General features: G+C 43.7%; 1 protein-coding gene across 6 annotated transcripts in view; it reads left to right on the top strand.

Moving 5' to 3' along the window:
• Window positions 1-21833, top strand: part of ABR (ABR activator of RhoGEF and GTPase) — a 551973-nt gene that overhangs the window by 351820 nt on the left and 178320 nt on the right. For all 6 annotated transcript variants that reach the window (XM_075335215.1, XM_075335218.1, XM_075335216.1 and 3 more), the window contains one exon: window positions 15787-15894. In XM_075335215.1, coding sequence (XP_075191330.1) covers window positions 15787-15894 — 108 coding nt within the window. The remainder of the gene's footprint in view (window positions 1-15786; window positions 15895-21833) is intronic.

Here is a 21833-nt window from a genome sequence, read left to right as displayed (position 1 = left end):
TGCTAATTCCCGCCTAACTGTCCCTGTATACACTAGCATAGGTAAAGAGATCTTTAGAAAAAGGATTTCTAAAGATCTTTTATAGTATGCTAATGAGCGAGGGGACTAGTCCCCTAGGCGTTAGTTCCCTGGCTAGTCTGCCACATTAGCATGTTAGTGCACCCCTGTGGGCGTGCTATCATGCTAATGAATGCGTAGTGCCACAGGATGATCTCACTCACCTCTCCGGCTGCAATCGCCGCCCGACACTAAATTTTGGCTCAGTGTACATGACCCCGGAGTTCCGGTCATGAGCACTATGAAGCCGGATGTACACGTCCTGGCTGCAAACTGAAGTAGTGCGCATGACCCAAACTCCGGGGTTGGGCGGCGATGGCAGTGGAGAGGTGAGTGAGATCATTCTCTGACGCTGCACGTTCATTAGTATGATAGCACGCCCACAGGGACGTACTACCGTAATCGGCTAATGAGGCTGACTAGACAGGGGAACTAATGTATAGGCTAATGTCCCCTTGCTCAGTAGCATATGATATAAGATCTTTCCTCGGGCCCACGTGACGTTATGACACTCGGGCCCCGCAACCAATCCTTCTCCCCACCTTTGAACGTTCGGCACAGCACTCTCATCCTGCTCAAATGTCCAAAGGCGAAGAGACACAACGCCAGGCCCTGATTGGTCGCGGGGCTCACGTGTCATAACAATATCACAAGGGCTCCAGGAACGCGGCTTCAGACATCACTGGAACCGCGGTCGCATCGGAGGGGAGTATAGGCTTCTTTTATTTTTATGGTGGCGAACAAGGGGAATGAGAAGAGGTTGTCCAAGTAGTGGACAGCCCCTTTAAGATGCTAATCTTTTGTTGCAAACAGGTTGGCAATCTAATGAACAAGCAAAACACTCATTCATCGGGTGAAATGAGCTTTTGTGCTGCGTAAAAGATATTTGTTCTCGGCGGTGGTGTAAACAAAGGTATCCAGGACAATGGCAGGGTGTGTGCGACTTTGCAGTTGGGCCTCACATACAATCACAGTGATTGGCGTTTGTTCACAGGTAGATTCTTTAAAGGTCAGTTGGATGGCGGTGCTTTTGCACAACTGCAATCTGCTGCCTTCAGTGCCAGTGGTATATATGCAACCATTCAGGAGCGTTACAAAGGTCAATGGCATCCCGCAATGTTGGCGGATAAGAGATACTCCAGGAAAGGAATAAAAGAGGCAAAAAAAGCTTGAATGTGCAAGCCATTTCTAATAACATAAATACAAATCAGCGTTCTTTCCTTTTCACGCTGTAACTTCCAAGGAAGAGCCAATCTCGCATTTTCAATGTCATTTTTTTGTGTTCAGTATCTGGTAATTACGGAAGATTAGTTAATCATGTTCCAATTACAAAACCTGTTTGATTTTTTTTTTTTTTTTCCTTCCACGATACTTAATGTTTTTTAAATTTTTATAAAACTGCTTTTTAATTAGTTCAGAAAACCACTCCGATCACGGTTCTTACTGCTTCACTTGTAGGTCACGCATGCCTTTATATAATTTCTCCATTTTTTTTGGGCAATTACGAAGACGTGTCGGGGCGGCTCGTTCTGCTCCTTTTCTTCACAGAGATCTGTTTTCTTAAGACGTTAACAGGTCTAACAAATGTTTAGGAGCTCCAGTCGCACCGAGAGGCTGTTACTTGGCAACCGTGACGTTGCTTAAATTAATTAGTCTTAAGGATGCAGAATATTTATAATTTCCCAAGAGGTGATGAGAGCAAACACACGAGGGGCGCACTGCGAGATTAGCGGAATGATTATCGGGAATCATTACATTACTCCATGGCAAGGTGTGTGCTCAGTGACTGTACACACCAATGCAAATACAGCCAGATACCGGATTTATTAAGAAAAGTCATAGGTATGTATCATTATTAGGGATGATTGAATACCTCAAATATTCAGCTTCAAGAACATCCGACGAATAGGTCGGCAGTATGCGAATAATCAATGCCCAATGTAAGCCTGTGGGAAGCCCAAATAGTTCTGAATAGTTGTTATTCGGGTTTCTCATAGACTTACATTGCGCATCGAATATTCTCGAATAGCGGCGACCTATTCGGCAAATATTCACGAAGCTGAATATTTGAGGTTTTCGATTATCCCCAATCATTATAGCTATTGTATGGGGGTGTTACAGAATATATTAGGGAATTATACTTGTAAGTTGATTTTGGCAAAACCTTACAACCATGGCACCCCCCCCCCCTCATACACATACAAGATTAAAGTTGTCCAAACCTGGCGGATCCGGTCGACCATGTAATGAGTATGGGGGTCCTCCTAACTCTCCCCTGACAAGCTATGTCAGGTGAGCGAGGGGGATTGAGCCATTGGAATTTCAACACCCAAAAGTGTTTGGTTTCCCGCTTTCTGAAAAAACACGAATGCTCATCCAAGCGCTCGTGTATGGGGGAGTTGGAAAAGATGGCGCTATGTCCAATGAACATTCGGTTCAGTTATCTTGTGTATAGCCAACTTTAATTTACACTAGGTATTCGTCCAACAGTTGATTGGCATTGGGGCTGTGGAGTCTGTTAATGTAGCAACTCCTCTATTTTTATTTTTCCCGAATTCGACTCCTTCAAAAATGACCAATAATTATAAATAAATGCAATATACATGAACATCTATGAACATGAATGACCCGTCTGGAGAGAGGTGACTTATTGCCCTTGAGAATAATGGATTAGTAGTGCTGAAATTCAACAATCCTTTGTCATCCAAATGTGCAAATGTGCTCCAGGGCCGTGGAGTTGAGTTTTGGGTGTAGTCAGTAGAAATGTACTGACCCCATCCTTTAGGCTATGTGCTATCTTTTATTGCGTTTTTGGTGCATTGTTGAGGTCACAGAGATTCACCTAAATGCATGCATTTCCTTCCCCCAGCAAAGTCTATAAGATTTCTATTTTGTTGTCCGCACAGTGCATCTTTTTTTTGGCTGCATCTTGGCTGCGTTTTTGAAGATGCAGCATGTCAATTCTTTTTGCGTTTTTCCAGTGTTTTTGAGCCCTTCCAGTCAATAGATTTGACTTAAAAAACTCATTGGGTAAAAACGTGGCAAAAACACATGCGTTTTTTGATGCGTTTTTGCCACGGGTGGGTTTTGTGTGTTTTTTGGGGCCAAAAATGCTGCATCTTTGTAGTTACAAAAAATGCACTGTGTGAACATAACCTAAAGGGTTATTTCCAATCTGCAAGATCCTAACCCAATATGTAGTAGGTATAATAATATTAGCAAATGCCTCCAATTAGAATTGTATACAATATCTGGGATAAAGCTCTGCGTCACTGAATCACAGGTGCACAGGAGAACATTTTATATCAAATTTGGAGAGAGAACTCCAGCACACTGTATACCCCACAAGAATAGAAACAGGTTGCGTAATCAGGTATTTTTATTGATCAAAAAATCTTGATAACAGATGACACATGTATTTGTCCAAAAAAGTTGATTTTTCGGCCTTTGGGCCTTCATCAGACTAGACTATTATCACATGTAAGGCGTAAGTTATCTGTTGGTATGTATATATCCGTAAGGAAAATGGACATATATACGTCGGGAGAGCCCCTGCAAATGTGATATCTGTTGTATAATTGTAGATATACCGAGCTTTATTCCACATATGGCCGTGATGTCATGTAGACAGTCAGGCAGGGTAAAAAATTCAGTACTGGGATTAAATTATAATCAAATCTCCTTATGTGTTTATGTGGATATTGGGATAAGGAACCATGCCTAGGCACACTAATGCCGGAAACAGCAGTAGTATGGTACCTCCAGCCGGACCGGGTGTGAGATATGATCCATGTGCTGCTTAGCGTGGAGCGTGTCTGGGTGATCCCAGCAAACTACTGCTGTTTCCGGCATTAGTGTGCCTAGGCATGGTTCCTTATCCCAATATCCACATAAATACATAAGGAGGTTTGATTATAATTTAATCCCAGTACTGAATTTTTTACCCTGCCTGACTGTCTACATGACATCACGGCCATATGTGGAATAAAGCTCTGTATATCTACAATTAAGTATTGCAATTGCTGAAGAGAACTATACAACAGATATCACATTTGCAGGGGCTCTCCCGACGTATATATGTCCGTTTTCCTTACGAATATATACATACCAACAGATAACTTACGCCTTACATGTGATAATAGTCCAGTCTGACGAAGGCCCAAAGGCCGAAACGTCGACTTTTTTGGAAAAATACATGTGTCATCTGTTATCAAGATTTTTCGATCAATAAAAATACCTGATTACACACCTGTTTCTATTCTTGTGGGGTATACAGTGTGCCGGAGTTCTCTCTCCAAATCCAATTAGAATTGTAGCATAGTTCTCCTGATATAGCCATGTCTCTTACCTCATGTGCAGGGCATTGCAGGACCTTAGGTATCCATGTTTATGACCATGCATATAGTGACAGTTGCACGTGGTTGTAACCATGGATACCTAAGGTCCTGCAATGCCCTGCACATGATGTAAGTGAGATAGGTTTTCAGAAGAACTATACTACATTTCTAACTGGAGGTATTTGCTAATATTATTATTATTACACCTACTGCATATAGAGATAGGATCTTGGAGATGGGAATATCCCCTTAAGGATGGGGTCAGTACGTTTCTATTGACTACACCCAAAACTAGCTCCAACTCCACAGCCCTGGAACACATTTGGGGGACAAAGGATTGTTGAATTTTAACACTACTGATCCATTATTCACAAGGGCAATAAGCCACCGCTCTCCAGACGGGGGCATTCATGTGTATGGGGAAATCAGGAGAGGTAGTTGTAACTATTTAGGATGTGTGGCCAATATTGCAGTATGTAACACACAAGTATGCCCATACCTTATCCCAACTGCAGAACATGTTCAATATGTGCACCAGGAAACCCTTTTGATTTACAGTGCTCAGAATAAATAAGTTCACCCCCTTTGAAATGTAATATTTTAATCAATATCCCAGTGAACACAAGAACAATTTCCAAAGCTTTGACAAGACCGAGTTTCATAGAACGTTTTTTTAACCCATAACATGAAAGTAAGGTTAATAATATCACTTTCCTTACAAAATCTTCAATTCTAGTCAAATTGATTTATTAATGAATACATTAAAAACAAATACATCTAGTATTTTGTATGACCTCCATGATATCTAATTAGAAACAATTCTACAGAGAGGATCTAAGGGTAGTAAGTAAAAAGATATATATGAAATAGAATATTGAATACACTCACCTTGTGGCGGTGTATAGAAAGCATATAATAAGCTCTGCGGTGGTCTGATCAACCTCAATGGTGGTTTGCTGCTCACAATGGGTTGCTGAGAGATGATTCCTCCTTCGGAAATCCACAGACAATAGACCAAATGAATGGAAAAGAAAAACTTCTTTTTTTTTTTTTACATTCTTCCACTTGAGATTCGGAAGAATAACGTCAAAGAGGGTGATTTTAGGAGTTATTTAATAATTACAACAACATGTTTCGGCTATCTATGTAGCCTTAATCAGGTAAAAAAGAACATAAAACAGACAGCGGAAATATAGATTCGGCAGGCGTCTTCAATGCTTCCTTTTTCTATACTGACAAATCTCCTACACCTGAGTATTTGCCTGTAGAGTTGCTTATAAGCATTAAAACTACCCTCCATTTAAAGAACAACTCTACGGGCAGATACTCGGGTAGGATATTTGTTAATTATCCACACCCTCCTCTTTTAGTTAAATCTAGTTGACCCCTCAGTATAGACAAGAGATGTATTTAAAAAAAGACGTAGAATCTACACTCCTGCGGTCTGTTTTACATTTTATGTCCTACTTTTATGTTCTTTTTTTTTTTAACTGATGAAGGCTACATAGATAGCCGAAACGTGTTGCTTTAATTATTATGGAACTCCTAAAATCACCCTCTCTGACGCTAATTTTCCGGATCTCAAGTGGAAGCGCTTCAATTTGTTTTGCATTCATTTGCTCCATGATTCTTAAAGACCGCTCCAAGTCTTCTAGGCATGGATTGAACAAGTGAGCGACATATTGCAACATCTCTCTTTTTCCATTCTCTAAAAAGGACTTTTTAGAGCTGGGATGCTGGATCGAACGGGATAACTTGTTTCCTCAGAATCTACTTTTGGTGCTATGGGGTTTAGATCAGAAGACACACTGGGTCACTGAATCATCACCCTGTTCTACAGAAATGCAACAGTAACCTTAGATGTGTGTGTTGAATCATTGTTAGAAAAATGCACGTCTACCAAGAGCATGGGGTGATGGGAGCATCTTCTCTTTCAATATAAAGCAATACATATGTGAATTCATGAAACCATCAATGAAATGTAGCTTCCTGACACCAGCAGCTCCATGCAGCCCACCATAAGGACACTGCCACCGTAATGTTTTACTGTAGGCACCATGGACTTTTCTTTGTACTCCTCACCTTTGCGACACCATACAGATTTGAAATAATCAGTTTCCGAGAACATTTATCTCGGTCTCCTCACTCAAGAGTACAGAGGCCCAGTCGTCTTCATATTTTCAACATGTGCCCTGCCAAATTGTAGGCAGACAATTTTGTGCATGGGTAACACCCATGCATGCTGTTTCTTTGCTGTGCACGCCATATTATCTCACTTGCTTGTCGATAGTCTTCAACTCTTCTTATCAGAAGACATATCTGTTTTATACATATATGTATATTTATATATTATATATTATTATATATATATATTATATATTATATAATATTATATATATATATATATTATATATATATTTATACATATATGTATATATTTATACATATATGTATATATTTATACATATATATATTTGATACATATCTGTTTAGATATGAACTTCTGTGGTCTGCCTTGACGTGTATATGAGATGGTTGTAGTTCTGTCTTTGTTACATTTTTGTATCACTTTTGCTACAGTTTTCTGACCAAGCTTGGCTGATCTTGTAGCTTTCACATTTATTGTGTAAGGAAATTATTTCCTTTCTCAGGTCTTTTGCCATTTCTCTTCCATGTGGTGCCGTTGCTGACTGCATTAAATGATAAGGGGTTTTCTCGTTCGATCCAAGTATGATCCAACGAGTGTGACCGATGTTGGTCTAAGGGGCCGTGCACAGGTCAGATTTTTTTCCTCGGACAATGTCTGTCCAAGGAAAAATTGCTTCATGTCTGAATTTGTTCCGATATTTGGATCACACTTGGCCATCCAAGTCAATGAGCATGTGGGAAACATCAGACTGCACTTGGATGACATCTGAGTGCAGTCTGATTTCCAGAGACTCACAGAATGGAGAAGATGGAGACATTTTGTTCTCCATCTTCTCCTCACAGTGCTGACACTGATCAAACTCCGATCAGAGTGTAATTTGCATAATCAGCCCAATTCTCTTGGATGAAAGAATCTATCTATATTTACCCGAACCCTTATAGTTAACTGTCTGCTAGACACCTGATTAATGAATAATTAGACTTTCCAGTGGTTGAAGATTTGTCAAGTGAGAATTTTGTAGTCCAAACTTTAGTTTCTTTACTAAAATTTTCATTGGAGGTGTACTCATTTTTGCAACAAGGTCTCGAGTAAATTTTTTAAGAAAATTGCTTTTTTGGGGTGTGCAAAATAACATATCTTGTTTGCAATCAATGGCCCACATTTGGGATAGTATTTTATAGTATGGCATGACAGAAAATGTTGGTTCTGAAAGAAAACTGAAGGTTTTCTGACAAATCTGTTGGGGTGTACTCTTTTATGCTTAGCACTGTATATGAATGTTGTATCAGCTGAACATAGGCAACTCTATGCTATTGAAATGCACATGTAGCCCATTGACTCTCATGGATAAAAACAAATCAAAAATTATACCACTTTTTACATTTTCCAATACAGTACAAAAACTTTTAACTCTTAACTTCTATATGTCTGTGGCCATTGTTGTGCACATGAATGACTACCACTTCCATGTACAGAGAATACAACCATGGCCACAGACATGTAGAAGTACAGTGGGTACGGAAAGTATTCAGACCCCTTTTAATTTTTTCACTTTGTTTTATTGCAGCCATTTGGTAAATTCAAAAAATTTTTTTTTTTTTTCTCAATGTACACTCTGAACCCCATCTGGACAGAAAAAAAAAACAAATGTGGAAATTTTTGCAAACTTTTTAAACAAGAAAAACTAAAATATCACATGGTCATAAGTATTCAGACCCTTTGCTCAGTATTGAGTAGAAGTACCCTGTTGAGCTAGTACAGCCATGAGTCTTCTTGGGAATGATGCAACAAGTTTTTCACACCTGGATTTGGAGATCCTCTGCCATTCCTCCTTGTAGATCCTCTCCACTTCCGTCAGGTTGTATGGTGATGTTGGTGGACGCCATTTTCACGTCTCTCCAGAGATTCTCAAGTGGGTTTTGGTCAGGGCTCTGGCTGGGCCAGTCAAGAATGGTCACAGACTTGTTCTGAAGCTACTCCTTTTGTTATTTTAGGTGTGTGCTTAGGGTCATTGTCTTATTGGTAGGTGAGCTTTCGGCCAAGTCTTAGGTCCAGAGCACAGGGTATCTCTGTACTTGGCCGCATTCATCTTTCCTTCAATTGCAACCAGTTGTCCTGTGCATGCAGCTGAAAAACACCCCCATAACATGATGCTGCCACCACCGTGTTTCATTGTTGGGATTGTATTAGGCAGGTGATGAGCAGTGCCTGGTTTTCTCCACACATACCGCTTACAATTATCACCAAAAAGTTCTGTCTGTCTCATCAGAAAAGAGAATCTTATTTCTCATAGTCTGAGAGTCCTTCATGTGTTTTTTTTTTGCAAACTCTATGCCGGCTTTCTTATGTCGTCCACTGAGGAGAGGCTTCCGTTGGGCCACTCTGCCATAAAGGCCTGACTGTAGTGATAGTTGACTTTCTGCAAGTTTCTTCTATTTCTCTACTGCATCTCTGGAGCTCAGCCACAGTGATCTTGGGGTTCTTCTTTACCTCTCTAGTCAAGGATCTTCTTCCACGATTGCTCAGTTTGGCTGGATGGCCAGGTCTAGGAAGAGTTCTGATGGTCCCAAACTTCTTCCATTTAAGGATTATGGAGCCCACTGTTCTCTTAGGAACCTTGAGTACTGTAGAAATTCTTTTGTAACCTTGGCCAGATCTGTGCCTTGCCACAATTCTGTCTCAGAGCTCCTTGGGCAGTTCCTTTGACCTCATGATTTTCATTTGGTGTGACATGCACTGTGAGCTGTGAGGTCTTATATAGACAGGTGTGTGCCTTTCCAAATCAAGTCCTATCAGTTAAATTAAACTCCAATAAAGGAGTAGAACCATCTCAAGGAAGATCACAAGGAAAAGGATAGCATGTGACTTAAATGAGTGTCTGAGCAAAGGGTCTGAATACGTATGACTGTGATGTCAGTTTTTCTTTTTTAAAAAAAATTCTACATTTGTTTTTTTTCTGTCAAGATGGGGTGCAGAGTGTATATTATTGAGGAAAAAGTGAACTTTTTGAATTTACCAAATGATTGCAATGAAACAAAGAGTGAAAAATTTAAAGGGGCCTGAATATTTTCCATACCCACTGTAAATAGAGCAGTCACATATTCACACTATGGCACACCCCACTTTTGAAGAAGAGAGCGGTGATCACACGTGTGTCCTACCGCCTATTCAGCAGTTGGACCCTGAGTGATCATACATTTATCATCTGTCCTGTAGATTGGGGATGAATTCTTGCAATTATAAACAATGGGATTATATGATGCACACTAAAGGCCCCGTCACACTAAGCAACATCGCTAGCAACATCGCTGCTAACGAACAACTTTTGTGACGTTGCTAGCGATGTTGCTGTGTGTGACATCCAGCAACAACCTGGCCCCTGCTGTGAGGTCGTTGGTTGTTGCTGAATGTCCTGGGCCATTATTTAGTTGTTGCTGTCCTGCTGTGAAGCACAGATCGCTGTGTGTGACAGCAACAACTAAATGTGCAGGCAGCAGGAGCCGGCTTCTGCAGAGGCTGGTAACCAATGTAAACATCGGGTAACCAAGAAGCCCTGTCCTTGGTTACCCGATATTTACCTTTGATACCAGCCTCCCCCGCTCTCACTGCCTGTGCTGCCGGCTCCTGCTCTGTGCACATGTAGCTAGCTGCAGGACACATCGGGTTAATTAACCTGATGTGTGCTGTAAGTAGGAGAGCAGGGAGCCAGCGCTAAGCAGTGTGCGCTGCTCCCTGCTCTGTGCACATTTAGCTGCAGCATTCATCGGGTAATTAACCCGATGTGTGCTGTAGCTAGGAGAGCAGGGAGCCAGCGCTCAGTGTGCGCTGCTCCCTGCTCTCTGCACGTGTAGCTCCGTGCAGTGGTAACCAAGGTAAATATCGGGTTGGTTACCGATATTTACCTTAGTTACCAAGCGCAGCATCTTCCACGCTGCGCTGGGGGCTTGTCACTGGTTGCTGGTGAGCTCACCAGCAACTCGTGTAGCCACGCTCCAGCGATCCCTGCCAGGTCAGGTTGCTGGTGGGATCGCTGGAGCGTCGCAGTGTGACAGCTCACCAGCAACCTCCTAGCAACTTACCAGCGATCCCTATCGTTGTTGGGATCGCTGGTAAGTTGCTTAGTGTGACGGTACCTTAAGGCTGCTTTCACACATCCGGTTTTAGCAGTGCGGCACAATCCGGTTCTTTGCAGTAAAAACGCAACCGTTTTTTTTTTGCAGCCGGATGCGTTTTTTCCGCATAGACTTTCATTAGTGCCTGAACACATCTTTTTCCAATGCATGCCTATGGACGCCGGATGCGGCACGATACGGCAAAAACCAGATCTGGCCACTGCATGCGGTTTTTTGCACTGCGCATGCTCGGTAGCGTGCCGCAACCGGCAAAAACCGGAAGGGCCGCATGTAAAAACTTATGTAAAGGATGCGCTTTTTTCGCCGCATCTGTTGCAAAGGTTTTAGAGCCGGATTTAGCCGCACTGCAAAATCCTGATGTGTGAAAGCAGCCTAAGCCCTCTGCTCTAAAACAATTAAGGACACATGGACAGTTGGACACTGATTAACAGTGGAGAATTGGTCACTGCCATCTTATTACATTATATTAACCGACATCTTTTTTTTTTTTTATTTTTAACAACTTTCAACTTGATCTTGAGCCATGGCAACTTCATGGATGAACGCTCTGTAGAAAGATCGATCTTGTGCAGCCTAGATACGTCCACCAGGGTATTCTCCGCCGTTATCTTGATAGTATCAAGCCATTGGGTTGCTGGTCTTCTTCGCCTTGCTCTTTCTATTTTTCCATCTATGGTGTCCTCCAGTGATTGCTCTCTGCGTATGATGTGACCAAAGTAGGCAAGTTGTACCTTGGTGATCCTTGCTTCAAGTGACATGTTCCAAAAATGTGTTTGTTGTTCTGACAATACCCAACGCTAAAATAAAGACGTCAGTCAACCCCCAGTTAAACCAAATGTAAACAGTTGTATGGGAGAAGATGCGTCAGAAATCCAGGACCCTTAGGCTGTGTGCACACGTTGCGTTTTTTACCGCGGAAACGCTGCGTTTAGAACCACAGCGTTTCAGTGGCAAATTGCATGCGTTCAGCTTTCCCAGCAAAGTGTATGGGAAAGCTGAAAAATCAGTGCACATGCTGCGTTTCTAAACGCAGCGTTTTGGATGCCAAAAATCGGTGCGGAAAGAAAAGCAGCATGTCACTTCTTTTGTGCGTTGTGGCTGCGTTCTCTCCCCCATTGAATCAATGATGTGGGGTCAGAACGCAGCTACACCGCATGGAGCTGCTTTTTTGTTGCGGTCCGCGGCCTTTGTCGGCACGCCAGAACGCAGGCATTTACCTGGAAGTGAGGTCAAGAGGCTTCCTGTTGACCTCACTTCCTGGCAAAGTCCAGGAAAGCCCCCGGTGTCACCAAAGTGCCCGCCCCGACCCCCGACACCCCCCCCCCTCCCGAAAATCCAACATGGCCGCGCGCACAGTAGCGCACCGGCCGCCCTGCTCCTATGATTTCTGTCGCATGTGCAATAACACATGCGAAAGAAAAATGCCCCCCAGGCCCTGCCCGGTCACCCCCTATTCCCCCGGTATTCCCACTTACGTGTCCGGTCGCAGCGCTGATCCCCCGCGGCCTCCTCCTCCTCCTTCACAGCAGACGCCGGCCGGTCACATGAGCAGAGCAGCTGACAGCCAGCACTGTGTTCAGAGAGCTGTGCTGGCTGCTCGCACTCTGCAGCTGTGACCCGGGGAGAGTGGGTGCAGATTTTTGGCACCCACTCTCATCAAATGGAGGGTCTGCCCTCCTAGAAAATGGGGGATACGTTCCCTGAACGTGCCCCCATATTCTAGAAGGTCCAGAGGCGACGTGGGACGTCCATATGGATTTCTGCGGACCCATTTTTTTCAAATTTTTTGATTAAATTGGAGAACAAGGGAATGATTTGGGGAGTGTTTTTTCTAATAAAAATTTTTTTGTCTTTTTTTTGCTTTTGTTTACTGTCAATTAGTTATGTCGGGTATCTAATGGACGCCGTGACATCACTAATTGCTGGACTTGATGCCAGGTGACATTACACATCTGGTATCAACCCCATTTATTACCCCGTTTGCCAACGCACCAGGGCGCGGGATGAGTTGGGGCGAAGCGCCAGGATTGGCGCATCTAATGGATGCGCCACTTCTGGGGCGGCTGCGGCCTGCTATTTTTAGGCTGGGAAGAGTCCAATAACCATGGCTCTTCCCACCCTGAGAATACCAGACCCCAGCTGTCAGCTTCACCTTGGCTGGTGATCTAATTTGGGGGGACCCCACGTTATTTTTTTTTTTTTTATTCTTTATTTATAAATTAAAAAAAAAGCCTGGGGAGCCCTCCAAATTGATCACCAGCCAAGATGAAGCTTCCAGCTGTGGTTTGCAGGCTACAGCTGTCTGCTTTACCCTGACTGGCTATCAAAAATACGGGGGACCCCACGCCATTTTTTTCATTTTTTTTTTTTATTGGATAAATACTAAGCTAGGCACCCTTTAGTGCCACATGAAAAGGTACTAAAGGTGCCAGCTTAGAATATGCAGGCGGGGGTGGGACGTTCTATATATTTGACATCCCTTCATCCATTGACGCTTTTTAGGCTGTGTGTCCACAATCAGGGTTTGCAGCATTATGGGCGCTGAGTGTTTTCCCTGCGTCCATAACGCTGCGTTGTGCAGTAGAAGCACAGTGGAAGGATTTTTGGAGATCCCATGCCCACTGTGCTTCTTTTCTCCGCAGCATAAACTGACCGGTAGCGTGGCTTCCCGAGCCTCAGCATGTCAATTTATGCTGCGGAGACGAGAGTGTTCTCTGCAGGTAGCATAGAGCTCCACAGCAGCCTGAACCCAAATCGTGGGCATGGGCAGCTGCAGGAAGGCTGACACTGTGTACTAGACGCCGTGTCGCTGGATCATGGCCACATAGCCTTAGGCCCCTTTCACACGTCAGTGATTCTGGGATGTTTGTGCTTTTTTTTAAACGTACCAGGATCACTGACATACGCAGACCCATTATAATGAATGGGTCTGCTCACACATCAGTGATTTTTCACTGCACGTGTCTCCATGCGGCGTACCCGCGTGTGCGTGATTGCCGCACGGAGACATGTCCATTTTTTTCTGGCATCACTGATGTTCCACGGACCACGCAGTGGTGTGATCCGTGAAACACGTGCCAGAAAAAAACGTGCTTTTAAAATAAAAATCATTTTAACTCACCCGGCGTCCAGCGATGTCCTCTGCAGCCCGTGCAGCTTGCTGCTTCTGAGCCGGCTCATTATTGTCGCGCATATTCATGATGCACGACACAGCCGACCCGGAAGCAGCTGCTGCGGGGGTCAGCGCCGGCCGGATGCTGCACCGCGGGAGCGATCAGCACCATGGAGAGCGGGAGCGGGTGCAGGTGAGCTAATCTCTAAGTGCAATCACGGGCCACGGAGAACGGAGCCCGGATTGCACTTAGACAACCCATGTGTGCCGTGATTCACGGCACACGGAGGGACATGTGCGTGTTTTACACGCCAGTGAAAAACGTCAGTGTTTTTCACTGACGTGTGAAACGGGCCTAAATGTGAGAATATTGTTGCTACAGCAACATTTTGGGTGAAGTAGCTGTGGATTCAAAATGCTTAATATACTCCTGAATAAAATCCTTGAGGGGTGCAGATTCCAAAATGGGGTCACTTGTGGGGGTTTTCTGACGTATAGGTACCTAAGGGGCTTGGTGCGCGAAGTTTATTTCAACTTTTCCAAAATTCAAATGGTGCTCCTTCCATTCCAAGCCCTCCCATTTATCCAAACAGAATGTGGAGAAGGAAATGACATCACAGGTTTTTTTTTCCAAAGGTCTGTGTTCAACCAACTTTATTAACACTGACAAGTCTTAAAAAACGCATGAAAAACGCATGCGTTTTCGATGCGTTTTTCTCAAAAAGCATTGTTTACAATTCTCCCCTCTGCCAGAGGGTGCGTTTTTTTCCGCGCGGAAAAAAAAAGCAACGTGTGCACATACCCTTATTCATATACAGTAGCAATGGGTGACAGGGGATTTACCTCACCCAATGCCCCACTGTTACCAAGACAGACAAAAAGGTCACCTCTACATCAGCAACCTCATAGGGCAAACAATGACCCAATCGCTGCCCGTTGCTACTTGATCGAAGATCCCCTTTCAATGTCCTCGTTATTGGTCAAACTATGACCCAATCACTGGCCATCATTACCCTAAACCAATCTTCCCAACAACCAAGGAAAAAACCCAGACCTTTTATTTTTTTGGAGACAAACTTTCTACCAAAAAACTCTCCTATGGAGATAACGAGGTCCAGCTAGGTGACCAATAATCACAGGTGGATCTCTCATTATCTGTTGTCCCTCCATTCCCTTTTGTTGTCTTTGGTGTCCTTTCCCAATGCTACAGGTTATAAATAAAGTTTTCCTTTTCTTTATGAGCTGCTGTTATGTAACTGTAGGTGGTTAATCATTTTAGCGCACGTCGGTTATAGAACAGCCTGTGACTATAATGCAGCAGATTATGGATTTCTTAGGACATTGAAATGGTTGTTTGGCCTTGTGTGAGCCATTTTCACATTATTGCCCTAACCTGTTGTCATGGAAACCCTGGCCGATTCTAGTCCGGAAGCTAAATGTAAAGCTGGGTTTACACACTGCAACATCGCTGTAACGTCACCGGTTTTGTGACGTAACAGCGACCTCCTTAAGTCTCTGCTAAGTCGCTGGTGAGCTGTCAAACAGGCAAACCTGGCCAACAACGCAACAGCGATCCGGACCTGCAGAGCGACCTAGCTGGTTGTTGGGGACGTTGATAAGCAGCCTTTTGAAAGGGAAGTTGCTAACAAAGTCTCTGCAAAGTCTTCACACACTGAAACTTTCCAGCGATGCTTGCTGCACAGCGGGAAACAAAGGACCTAGGAATGGTCCTGAACGATTTGTAACGATTACAACTTCACAGCAGGGGCCGGGTCGCTGATAGGTTTCACACACTGCAACATCGCAAACGACATCGCTATTGCGTCACAAAACCGGTGACGTTACAGCGATGTCGTTTGAGATGTTGCAGTGTGTAAACCCAGCTTAAGGCTTCTCCTATGGGGGGGGGGGGGGGTGAGTATACATCCTGTGATCAGTGTGTGATAACTTTCTCCTGACCTTCACTTTCCTTTTTTTTTTTTTTTTCTTTGTTTTTAGGTCAGTCAGCTGGGAGTGTATAAATCCTTTGTGGATAACTACAAAAGTGCCCTGGAGACGGCGGAGAAGTGCAGTCAGTGTAATAACCAGTTTAATAAAATCTCAGAGGTAAGGAGTGGACGCCTGCACATTGCACCTGACACCTAATGGAGCAATTTGGGGCAATTTTAGCATGTAACTGAAAATGGATAGGCAAGTGTACGGCCTTCTATATCCTTCATAACCACTTAGGCTCCACTGCTTAAAAACAAAGCAAAAAAACCCCTCTACTGAAAATACACTAAAGCTGCCAATAGCAATATCCAGTATATACAAAGTAGTGCTCCGTATACAACACATTCTCACTTCTTTACCCCTAATGACTGCAGTATGATCATTTTATGGCGGCTATGAAGGGTACTTTTCCTAATGTGCTGTCCAGGTCACTATATGTGCATCCTTGGGTATCAGACAACCCAGTTATGGCACCATCCATACAGCAACAAAGATGGCACTAAGGAGAACATCCTAAGGCTATGTGCGCACTTACCGGATTTTTCGCGGATTTTGCCGCGGATTTGCTGCATGTTTCGCTGCAGAAAATGTTCATAACATCTCTGCAGTGAATCACCAGCAAATCCTATGGAGAAAAAAAATCCTGTGCGCACTGGGCGGAATTTGACAGCTGCGTGTTTTGCTGCGGAAATCCCGCAGCAAAAACAAGTGCATGTCACTTCTTTTCCGCACATCGCTGCGGGATTTCACTCCATTGACTCAATGTTAATCATGAAATCCCGCAGGGAATAACGCAGGCAGCAAATTCTGTGCGGTTCACTGCGTTTTGCTGCGTTATTCCCTGCGGTATTTCGCGGTTTACCTCCGGTAATGTACATCACTTGCTTGCGGTTTTGCAGGGAAGTGATGTCATTACAGGAACAGGAAGTCGTGCAGAGAGTAAACACACACATCACAGACATAGAACACATCACAGACATAGAACACATAGACACAGACACATAGAACACACATAGAAAGAAAACGGAAATATAGAAAAAAAAGAACGTGGGCTCCGCTGCATATTCACCGTCCAGCCGAGGTAAGCACACAGCGGCGGCCGGTATTCTCAGGCTGGGGAGGGAGAGGGGCAGGGGTAATGTCCCCCGCCTCACTCCCCCTCCCGCAGCCGAGAATATCAGCCGCAGCTGCCCCGGCACTGTCGCATGCAATATGCGGCACTGCCGGCGTGTCCTCGGCTCTTCTTGCCACCGTGTAGCAGTGGTGGCAAGGTAATACAAGGGTTAATGATGATGGGGAACCACCGCCATTAACCCCAGGCTTGATCATGGCAGCGTCTATGTGACAGCTGACATGATCAACCCGTAAGTAAAGTGAAGAAAACACAGACACCGAAAAATCCTTTATTTTAAATAAAACCAACAAGCCTCGTTCACCAGTTTATTAACCCCTCCCGCACCAAAGCTCCGGCGTAATCCACACAGCTCCGACTCCGGCGTCCTGCACTGCTGACATCCAGCCGCGATGTGTCACAGACACAGGCTGAATGCAGCAGACAGGAGAGGTAATTACCGGTCATTTCCCACGGCCGGTAATGTGAATTCACTGCCGACCGTGGGAAATGCAGCGATCTGTCATCTATCCCTCTATCTATCTCTCTATCTATCTATCCCTCTATCTGTCAGTTTATCTATCCCTCTATCTATTCTTCTGTCTATCTATCTACTCAGAATTAAATGACTTTTTTTTTTTTTTTTTTTTTTTTTTTTCAATGTGCTTTATTGCAGTGAATGCAATAAAGCACATCCCAACCCGCACGCGGCAAAACCGCGGCAATACCGCGAACAATACCGCGGTAAAACCGCGGCAAACCGCGGCAAACCGCATGCGGTTTTCGGGTGCGGTTTCCCGCGGTTTTTTACCGCGAGTGCGGTAATCTTTGAGAGGATGCGGAATTTTCTCAAGAAAATTCCATTTCCCAGTGCGCACAGAGCCTAAGGCTTTGTGCGCACTTGAAATGTGAAGTTTCTCAAGAAAATTTCTTGAGAAACTTCTGGGAGTGGAAGATTTCCGGACCTCCGGAAAAAATCCGCACCAAATCCGCATGCGGATTTGCCGCAGATTAGCCGCGAATTTGCCGCGATTTTCCCGCAGGTTGTTTCCTGCGGATTTTGCAGGCTGTACTGCAGAAATCCGCAGGTACCTGCGGAAAAGAATTGACATGCTCATTTTCTCAAGAAAATCTTCTTAAGGAAATTTCTTGAGAAAAATCCGCAGCGTACGCACATCTATTTTTTTTTCTCATATGATTTGCTGGGAAATGTCTGCACAAAGATTGCAGACATTTCTCAAGAAATTTCCGCAGCAAATCCGCGAGTAAATCCGCGGGTAAAACGGCCTAGTGCGCACATAGCCTAAGAGCTGAAGAAAATCCAAATTCCTTGCAGATATCCTTCAAACGCCTTCTTGGCCACTTTCTGCTTTATAAGGTGAATTTTTTCTGTGGTAGTTTTTTTCTTATAGGTCATCAAGCTCCTGTTCCCTGGATAATGTTTTCAGAAAAATTTTGTTTAAAGGAAATCTGTCACCAGGTTTTTGCTACTCAATCAAACAGCAGCATAATGTAGAGACCGAGACCCTGATTCCAGCGATGTGTCACTTATTGGGCTACGTAGGCTATGTGCGCACGTTGCCTTTTTTTGTGACCACAAAGATGCAGCGTTTTTGTGCGTTTTTGGCTGCTCAAAAACGCATCGGTAAAAGACACATAAAAAACCCGCAGACGGTTTTGCACGTTTTACCGCGTTTTTTGCCGCGTTTTTGTTGCTGCATTTTTTCCAATGCATTGCATGGTTGAAAAACATTGGCAAAAACGCAGAAAGAGTTGACATGTTGCATCTTTGTGGTCACCATAGAAACGCACCTAAAACAAAACTGCACTGTGCGGACAGCAAAAATGAAATCTCATAGACTTTACCGGGGAAGCAAAGTCATGCAGTAGATAGACCAAAAATGCGCAAATACGCAGCGGAAAAATGCAGCGTGCGCACATAGCCTAAGTGTAGTTTTTATAAAATCACTGTTTAATCAGTAAGAGATTATCCTTCGAGGACTAAAAGACCTGCTAGCAGGTAGTTCTCCATATTCATGAGCTTTGTATAACCCCATACTCAACATGGATAGTCCGCTTTCTGTAAGGAAGTTGCTAATCAGTGGTGTGGGCAGAATTATAGAGCTCACCATTCAGAGAACTGCTGGATTAGGCCAGTTTCACATTTGCGTCGTTTTGACGGAAACGGAATCCAGCACAGATGCAGTACAGTTACATTCATTTACAGTGGAAGTGCGACACCATGTGGTTGTGTGCTTCATACACAACCGCATGTGTCCACATGGTGTCGCGCTTCCACTGTAAATAAATGAACTGTACTGCATCTGTGCTGGATTCCGTTTCCGTCAAAACGACGCAAATGTGAAACCAGCCTTAGATCTTCCGCAGAGAACACATTGATTTTATAAAAATGACAACAAGCAATTCAGTAAGTGACACATCACTGGAATCAGGGTCTCTGCACCTATATTATGCTGCTCCCTTATGGGGTAGCAAAAACCTTGTGACAGATTCCCTTTAGGTTTTTCACCACTTTTTGAAAACTGGGCAGAGAGAAAAGATCTTTATTTAAAAAAATAAATAAAAATTACCCATCTGAACCCTTTTTTACTGCAGTTGCTCTGCTCCTATGATCTCTGCTAAATCAAAAGTGGTGATTTCCCTTCCAATCCATCACATGACCGCTGAGGCCACTGATTGGCTGCAGAGTGCGGTGACTGATGGACACGATGACATAATTTCCAGTCCCAGAAGAGATGACTATCACCAACGTGGAACTAGTGGCCTGGTCCATGCTCAGAGGGGTTGTTACTCCACTTTCTTTATTTCATGATGATTTTTTTTTGGTTCAGTCCCATTTTCAGAAAGTGGAATAAAAACCCTTCAAACATGTTGTTCACACCTACATATAGATTGCCCCGTGTAGCCCAAGAGTTTGAAACCATTTGTAGGAACACATTGTGGGGTATTCACACACTGGAAAATGGATGCAGACGTTTCTGTGGCTTGTGTATGGCTTCTGGGGTCTCATTGGACTTGGGCTCATAGTTTAGTAAACACAATGATAAAGTTCTGTTTCTGTTCTGTTTTAACCATTATTCTACACCGATCGGCCACAAATTCCCTCTACTGCGTCCATAGCGTTTTCAGCTTGCCAATTAAATGACTTATCTATTTCCGTTTTACCAGAGCGTCGGACCTCTTTCTATGGCATTTGCATTTTCTAATAGGATCATATGATCATGAGTTCAGCATATTTAACAGGATTATTCCGCCATATTATAAACGTTTCTTTGGGCATTGGTGGCTTAAAAATAACAAACTGAGGCATAACTTTTTGCTGTCACCCCCCCTGGATCCTTGAGCTAATCCAGTGGTTTGCATCACGATTGGAAACCAGTATATGACCATTATTCCATTATGGGAAGCCATTGTTTGGCGTCCACCCCTTTTCAGGGCAAAGATTTTAATAAATTCAGATTGAGAGAGCCTGCAGAGGAGAAATCTAGTGAAAATGCAGGACACCAATCCTATACAGTTAGGTCCAGAAATATTTGGACAGTGACACAAGTTTAGTTATTTTAGCTGTTTACAAAAACATGTTCAGAAATACAATTATATATATAATATGGGCTGAAAGTGCACACTCCCAGCTGCAATATGAGAGTTTTCACATCCAAATCGGAGAAAGGATTTAGGAATCATAGCTCTGTAATGCATAGCCTCCTTTTTTTCAAGGGACCAAAAGTAATTGGACAAGAGACTCTAAGGGCTGCAATTAACTCTGAAGGTGTCTCCCTCGTTAACCTGTAATCAATGAAGTAGTTAAAAGGTCTGGGGTTGATTACAGGTGTGTGGTTTTGCATTTGGAAGCTGTTGCTGTGACCAGACAACATGCGGTCTAAGGAACTCTCAATTGAGGTGAAGCAGAACATCCTGAGGCTGAAAAAAAAGAAAAAATCCATCAGAGAGATAGCAGACATGCTTGGAGTAGCAAAATCAACAGTCGGGTACATTCTGAGAAAAAAGGAATTGACTGGTGAGCTTGGGAACTCAAAAAGGCCTGGGCGTCCACGGATGACAACAGTGGTGGATGATCGCCGCATACTTTCTTTGGTGAAGAAGAACCCATTCACAACATCAACTGAAGTCCAGAACACTCTCAGTGAAGTAGGTGTATCTGTCTCTAAGTCAACAGTAAAGAGAAGACTCCATGAAAGTAAATACAAAGGGTTCACATCTAGATGCAAACCATTCATCAATTCCAAAAATAGACAGGCCAGAGTTAAATTTGCTGAAAAACACCTCATGAAGCCAGCTCAGTTCTGGAAAAGTATTCTATGGACAGATGAGACCAAGATCAACCTGTACCAGAATGATGGGAAGAAAAAAGTTTGGAGAAGAAAGGGAACGGCACATGATCCAAGGCATACCACATCCTCTGTAAAACATGGTGGAGGCAACGTGATGGCATGGGCATGCATGGCTTTCAATGGCACTGGGTCACTTGTGTTTATTGATGACATAACAGCAGACAAGAGTAGCCGGATGAATTCTGAAGTGTACCGGGATATACTTTCAGCCCAGATTCAGCCAAATGCCGCAAAGTTGATCGGACGGCGCTTCATAGTACAGATGGACAATGACCCCAATCATACAGCCAAAGCTACCCAGGAGTTCATGAGTGCAAAAAAGTGGAACATTCTGCAATGGCCAAGTCAATCACCAGATCTTAACCCAATTGAGCATGCATTTCACTTGCTCAAATCCAGACTTAAGACGGAAAGACCCACAAACAAGCAAGACCTGAAGGCTGCGGCTGTAAAGGCCTGGCAAAGCATTAAGAAGGAGGAAACCCAGTGTTTGGTGATGTCCATGGGTTCCAGACTTAAGGCAGTGATTGCCTCCAAAGGATTCGCAACAAAATATTGAAAATAAAAAT

Source organism: Anomaloglossus baeobatrachus, chromosome 2, assembly GCF_048569485.1.
Source record: "Anomaloglossus baeobatrachus isolate aAnoBae1 chromosome 2, aAnoBae1.hap1, whole genome shotgun sequence".
Lineage (NCBI taxonomy): Eukaryota > Metazoa > Chordata > Amphibia > Anura > Aromobatidae > Anomaloglossus > Anomaloglossus baeobatrachus.
Note: the sequence above shows the minus strand (reverse complement) of the source record. Positions and strands in the feature narration are given on the sequence as shown.